Source organism: Eptatretus burgeri, chromosome 17 (assembly GCF_056783735.1).
Source record: "Eptatretus burgeri isolate ZD-2024b chromosome 17, Ebu_testis_v1, whole genome shotgun sequence".
NCBI lineage: Eukaryota > Metazoa > Chordata > Myxini > Myxiniformes > Myxinidae > Eptatretus > Eptatretus burgeri.
The window spans coordinates 46,759,535-46,766,547 of NC_140977.1; the positions used below are offsets into that span (position 1 = coordinate 46,759,535).

General features: G+C 50.8%; 1 protein-coding gene across 1 annotated transcript in view; it reads left to right on the plus strand.

Moving 5' to 3' along the window:
* Positions 1 to 3,537: 3,537 nt before the first annotated feature.
* Positions 3,538 to 7,013, plus strand: part of LOC147009981 (uncharacterized) — a 47,210-nt gene continuing 43,734 nt past the window's right edge. Inside the window, exon 1 of the mRNA XM_085863277.1 lies at positions 3,538 to 4,082. Coding sequence (XP_085719403.1) covers positions 3,711 to 4,082 — 372 coding nt within the window. The 5' untranslated portion in view covers positions 3,538 to 3,710. The remainder of the gene's footprint in view (positions 4,083 to 7,013) is intronic.

Sequence of the window (7,013 nt, forward strand, 5' to 3'; positions counted from 1 at the left end):
ACCCACCCGAAGAGACCGCCTCAGGTTAACCCACAGAGACTGCCGTCTGGTGGACGACACCTCAGCACCACTCCGACACATTCTCCCACAATCTGACCCAGGGATGTTACCCCGTGGTTTCCCTCCTATCATCAAAGATTGGGGGTCCCGAAGGCTTTGCCCCAATCCCGTCATCTGGTGAGCTGCCCTGCGAAGGGAAGCTACACAGGAGGTACTCCCACGGAGTGGGTTTTCAGATTTCTTTGCGTTTTTGTGTTTTGCGGAATGAAGGGTTTTAAGGTGGCCAGAGTGCAAATCCTGCCACCAACCTCCTAATAAGAAGTAACCCAACTGCAGGAGGACGTCCGCAGACACAGTTGGGCATGAGATACGGATGGCCGTTGGCTCACAAGGAGCTCCTCCGCCCTTTGACAGGTTTTGTTTTTAATCCTGCTGGGTGTCCATATCCAAACAGCATCCTCACCAGAAAACCTGGTGGGGGAGACGGTTTAGTCGCCGACAACCCGACCATGGAACAGGTTAGTACAGGTTTACATGGTACCTGTAGCAAGTCACAGATCTAATCTGGCCTGACCTGACAATATGTATGGTGCACATGCAAACAAGGCAATTCTTTAGGTAACATTTCCCGACTGATACATCGAGATGGCTATCTACTCGCACACGGACCATGCTACTTTATACATTCATATCTGCGCTATGGGAATATCTAACACTCCCCCCACAAATTTAACAATATATATATATATATATATATATATATATATATATATATATATATATATATATATATATATATACACTTACAAATACAACCCATTGCTTCGCTGATAGGGATATTAACGGGGGAGGGGAGGGGAGAGAGAGGAGGGAGGGGAGCAACTATCCCCTTTGTGCTCTTCCTCATAGTCAAACCTCACTCAGGAACCCTTATTCACCACTTCGTACTCAAACCCCCTTCTCGAACATTCACAGCTCTGTACTCAAACCAATTTCTCATACTCCATTCTTAAACACCCATTGTCATGCTTCACTTCCAAACCACTTCATTTAAACAGTGCTTTTACTGAGTAATAACCATTTCAGCATGACAAGCGTCCTCCACACTGTGCCATTTCAGTGCTACAAGTGTCCTCCAAACTGTGCCATGCCACTGAAGGTTCCAGCGGCCCCACCCCTGTGCGCTGCACCACTCGATCATTGCCCGGTAGGGAATCGGCATGGTTTGATGCCAAGGAGCCAATGTGGTTGGAGACAGTATAAAGGGAAATAAAGACCCTGACGGAACAGTTCGCGAAGAGAGTCAGTCAGTCAGTCGGTGCTGGGTGCAGAGTCAGGAATTGAGAGTCAAGGAGGAAGTCCAGACCAAAGAGTCATTGCTGCGCTCTGAAGTACAGAGTTCATGACCTGGAGAGAGGGGCCTGGCTTGGTCGATCGAGTCCCATGCTGCACAGCACCAAGCAGAACGAGCAGAGCACCAAGCGGAACGGGCGCTGCACAGCGCCAAGTGGAATGAGCAGACCACCAAGTGGAGTGGTTGACTGTCTAAGGGGTGCTGCACAGTGCCAAGTTGAACGAGCAGAGCACCAAGTGAAGCGGGCGCTGCACAGGGCCAAGCCGAACGAGCACTGACCAAGCCAGCAAAACTTATTTCTCTTACACATCTTTCTTACACACACCATATACTGTACCCTTGCATCTTCCAGCACATTCACCTCATTGACTCACACATTCAGAGCTTGCACTATACGCCACCGCACCACACTGCACCTCGCACCTCACTTCTCAGTCAATGTACCTTACACCTCGTTTGATACGCTGAGCCATCTAGTTTACGTCTGGGTGAGGCCAAGGTAAAAATCCATACCCTTCTTCCCTCGATTTATCCCCTTTCTTATCTAATTTCCCAGATGTCTGAGCCACCTATGTCTTGTTTAGTGATAAGGTTAACTGTCTAAGGGGCTTATGTGCATAAGGGCTAAGATCTTTCTCAAGTCATACTCCATATCCTCATAAATATGTGCTTGATTCAACCGAGACCTGTTATTTCCAAACTACTCAATTGTCTCTTTCACCATTGGTTAGATGTAGTCTGTAGATGTTAGATGTAGTTTCATCCCACTGGTTGGCTATGGTAGACAGTGGCCAACATTTCCGCTGAAGGTTAATCAATTCACCAGGGAGGTAATGTGGGATTCCGATGCGAGGACCCCACCAGAATTAATTATTTCAGACAGTGCCTGTGGTTGCTTTTCAACTCGCCATGCTGCGTAGTTATCTGCGGCTCGTCGACTTCAGGGTCAAAAGTCAGGAAGTGGGTCTGAGAGAAGCCACTTATGACATGGCTGGCGAACCTGTAACAATATTTTTGTGGATCTGGGGTTCAAGGCTTTCCACGAGAGGAAACACTCGGGTCCCTTCTGAATGCCTGGTCATGAGGCCACCAGGCACTGATAAATCCGAGTGTTCCTCACCCCTCCCTTTCCTCCATCCTCTCTGCCTCCTCACCCCTCCCTTTCCTCCATCCTCTCTGCCTCCTCACCCCTCCCTTCCCTCCATCCTGTGTGCCTCCCCTCCCCCTCTCTCTTTCTCCACCCCTCCCCTTCACACCCCCGTCAGCGAAGCAACAAGTTGCATTTACTAGTGGGGAATAAGGGATTGTAAGGATGATGTTATTGGTGAAGTGGTAGACCAGCCATAAATGTTTTCATCAAAATCCTTGTTTCCCATTGAGATTCAGTGTTTATGTCCAGTACCAGTGTGTATGTCCAGACTGTGACATTTTTACCAATCGAGCTTTTGTCATCAAATCCTCAACAAACATTTGTTATGAGATTATGGAGAACACAAATTAATAAAACATATAATTTTTTAACTGTTGCTTTAATCAAGTTTAGTTTTGAGTACAAAAGCGGATACAGACGGGCTTTTTTGCATCTTGAGATGCTTTCTAGTATTTTTAAGTTAAAATATGAATTATTTTTTCATTAAAGTAAAGTCTGATGAAAAATGAAAGAAAAAGAATGAACAAAAGGTGCAGGTTGTCACTTGTCACACAGTACTTGTCTTTCTTTCCAATGTAAGTGATAGTAGGCCTGGGAGTTGCAACCACTGAGAAGGAAGCACACTCGCCTCGAAGCGATCTGGTATGGGTTTGAATCCCGACCCAGGTGTAAACTGTCGTCTTGGTGTTTCATGACAAGCAAGGTGATTAATGTGTGCCGTCCTTCAAATGGGAATTAAACTGGCGTTGGTGAACACTTAAAGACGCCATTCGTAAAAAGAAGATGAAGATGAAGATGAAGATGAAGATGAAGATGAAGATGAAGATGAAGATGAAGATGAAGATGAAGATGAAGATGAAGATGAAGATGAGGAGCAGAGGAGAGGAAGAAGAAGGAGAAGCGGAAGAAGAAGGGGTGTATCCTCGGGATCTCGCGAGACTTCTCGCTGCTAAGCGTTTCCTATTAGGGATCTCGCGAGACTTCTTGCTGCTAAGCGTTTCCTTTTTGGGATCTCGCGAGACTTCTTGCTGCGAAGCGTTCCCTATTTGGGATCTCGCGAGATTTCTTGCTGCTAAGCGTTTCCTATTTGGGATCTCGCAATAAGATCAGCGTTTCGCTGTCGAGAATGACGTCATAATATAATATCAGCAGAGCGACGATTGACTCATTTCCTTCAATTGTGAAAGTTATTTTTATTCCTGAGTCATGACGTTCTGCGCCGCGCCTGATTGCAAGAACTCCACCAAGTGTGTGGGACGACACGTTGGGATTTCTTTGCATAAATTCCCGTTAAAGAAGAAGTCCTTACTCCGGCAATGGATGCAACACGTCGGACGGACACCGTGGACGCCGAACGAGTGTTCCCGCCTTTGTTCGGAACACTTCACGAGCGATTGCTTTGAGAGTGTGAGTGACAAGTTGACGAAGCTGGGCATTTTGAACACGCAGAGCCGTCGAGGCGGACGCCGTTTGAAACCGAACACTGTGCCCACCATTTTTACTCACCAGAAGCTTGGTACCTTGGAATGGAGCGAACGGCGTCAAACGGCTGAACACGCTCGGAGGGAAGGAGACGAGGTGTGTTTTCGGTGTCCACCTCCCTCCCCCCACTCATCCACCTCCCTCCCCCCACTCATCCACCTCATCCACCTCCCTCCCCCCACTCATCCACCTCATCCACCTCCCTCCCTCCCCCCACTCATCCACCTCCCTCCCTCACTCATCCACCTCCCTCCCTCCCCCACTCATCCACCTCCCTCCCTCCCCCACTCATCCACCTCCCTCCCTCCCCCACTCATCCACCTCCCTCCCTCCCCCACTCATCCACCTCCCTCCCTCCCCCACTCATCCACCTCCCTCCCTCCCCACTCATCCACCTCCCTCCCTCCCCCACTCATCCACCTCCCTCCCTCCCCCCACTCATCCACCTCCCTCCCTCCCCCACTCATCCACCTCCCTCCCTCCCCCACTCATCCACCTCCCTCCCTCCCCCACTCATCCACCTCCCTCCCTCCCCCACTCATCCACCTCCCTCCCTCCCCCACTCATCCACCTCATCCTACTCCCCACTCCCCTCATCCACCTCCCTCCCTCCTCATCCACCTCATCTATCTCCCCTCATCTATCTCCCCCCTCATCTATCTCCCCTCATCTATCTCCCCCCTCATCTATCTCCCCCTCATCTATCTCCCTCCGCTCCCCTCATCCACCTCCCTCCGCTCCCCTCATCCACCTCCCTCCGCTCCCTCATCCACCTCCCTCCGTCCCCTCATCCACCTCCCTCCGCTCCCCTCATCCACCTCCCTCCGCTCCCCTCATCCACCTCCCTCCGCTCCCCTCATCCACCTCCCTCCGCTCCCCTCATCCACCTCCCTCCGCTCCCCTCATCCACCTCCCTCCGCTCCCCTCATCCACCTCCCTCCGCTCCCCTCATCCACCTCCCTCCGCTCCCCTCATCCACCTCCCTCCGCTCCCCTCATCCACCTCCCTCCGCTCCTCATCCACCTCCCTCCGCTCCCCTCATCCACCTCCCTCCGCTCCCCTCAACCAACTCCCTCCGCTCCCCTCATCCACCTCCTCCGCTCCCCTCATCCACCTCCCTCCGCTCCCCTCATCCACCTCCCTCCGCTCCCCTCATCCACCTCCCTCCGCTCCCTCATCCACCTCCCTCCGCTCCCCTCATCCACCTCCCTCCGCTCCCCTCATCCACCTCCCTCCGCTCCTCATCCACCTCCCTCCGCTCCCCTCATCCACCTCCCTCCGCTCCCTCATCCACCTCCCTCCGCTCCCCTCATCCACCTCCCTCCGCTCCCCTCATCCACCTCCCACCGCTCCCCTCATCCACCTCCCTCCGCTCCCCTCATCCACCTCCCTCCGCTCCCCTCATCCACCTCCCTCCGCTCCCCTCATCCACCTCCCTCCGCTTTCCTCACCTTCTCCCCCCATCCCCTTCCTCCCTTCTTCCCCCTCACCCTCCCTCCTTCCCCTCACCCTCCCTTCTTCCCCTCGCCCTCCCTTCTTCCCCTCACCCTCCCTTCTTCCCCTCACCCTCCCTTCTTCCCCTCACCCTCCCTAGCAAGCCCATACTTATAACTGATGGTGAGTCCACCACTCAACAGGTAACTTGTGACTGCAACCACACCTCCATCCCACCTGGGCTGTGGTACATTAGGTATCGACAAATGGACCGTCCTCCTCCCTACCCACTACTTTTAATTTGTAGTGATACTCCCACAAAACGGGGATGGTGTAACTTCTCCCTTCCTCCTGCATACCTGGGCTCAAGTGCAGCACTTGTGATGTTTACAAAGTGACACACACAAACAGCATTGCTGAAGGCCCTGTCACACCTTGACAATTTAGCCAGCGTATGCCTGACGTATGAAAAATTTGGCTAAAACGCTGGCACACATCGAATACGTTATGGGTAAGTTTATAGATGTTAAGAGCACGCTGGCATACGTCGTAGTACGCCAAGCTGTTGGACAAATTTTCCACGCTTGAAATTTTTTGACGTATGCCTCGCACGTTTCGCATACGCTTGGCCATAAGTTGAAGGCACGTTACGCGATCGTTGACACACGTCCACACACGTTACCTGTAAGTTACTCGTAAGTCGAAACACGTCAAAGTAATGGTTAGCGTCGGTATTCCAGCCTCCCTGGTTTTTTTTTTTCTTCTTCGGTATGACGGTGATGTTGACACTTCGATTTCCAGTGCGGTTATAATACAATATAATTAATAGGCTGTCGCTTGACGATTTAAATCATAACTGCACTAGAAATCGAAGTGTCAACATCACCGTCATACCGAAGTAAAAAATAATAATAATAATAATAAAAAAAAAACCAGGGAGTCTGGAACACTGACGCCAACCATTACCTCGACGTGTTTCGACTTATGAGTAACGTGTGTCAACGATCGCGTAACGTGCCTACAACTTATGGCCAAGCGTATGCGGAACGTGTGTCATACGCCGAGTACGTCAAAATTTTCAACATGCTGAAATTTCTTGACGTACTTGGCGTATGACGACGTATGCCAGCATACTACGACGTATGCCAGCGTGCTCTTCACGTATACAAAACTTACCCATAACGTATTTGACGTGTGCCAGCTTGGTTCGGCAAATTTTTCATACGTCGCCATACGCTGGCTAAAACGTCAAGGTATGACAGCGGCTTCACACTTCGATGTCTAGTGCGGTTATGATTTCAATCGTCGAGCCGCAGCCTATGAATACCCTCCGCCACATGATCGTCGGCGATACGCTGCTGCGCTATGCATAAGTTAGACTATCGTTGGGCATAGGTTGTGAACGCCGACAACACGCTCAGCATTCGTTGGTATAAGTTATCTATATGTGATTGAAACTTTCTGTGTACGTTATGCATACGTCCAACACGTTATTATACGCCCAAAACTTTAAAAAACATCAATAGTTCAGCATACCCCAGCGTTTTACATACATTTTGAGACCTTGCCATACGCTGGCTAAAACGTCAAGGT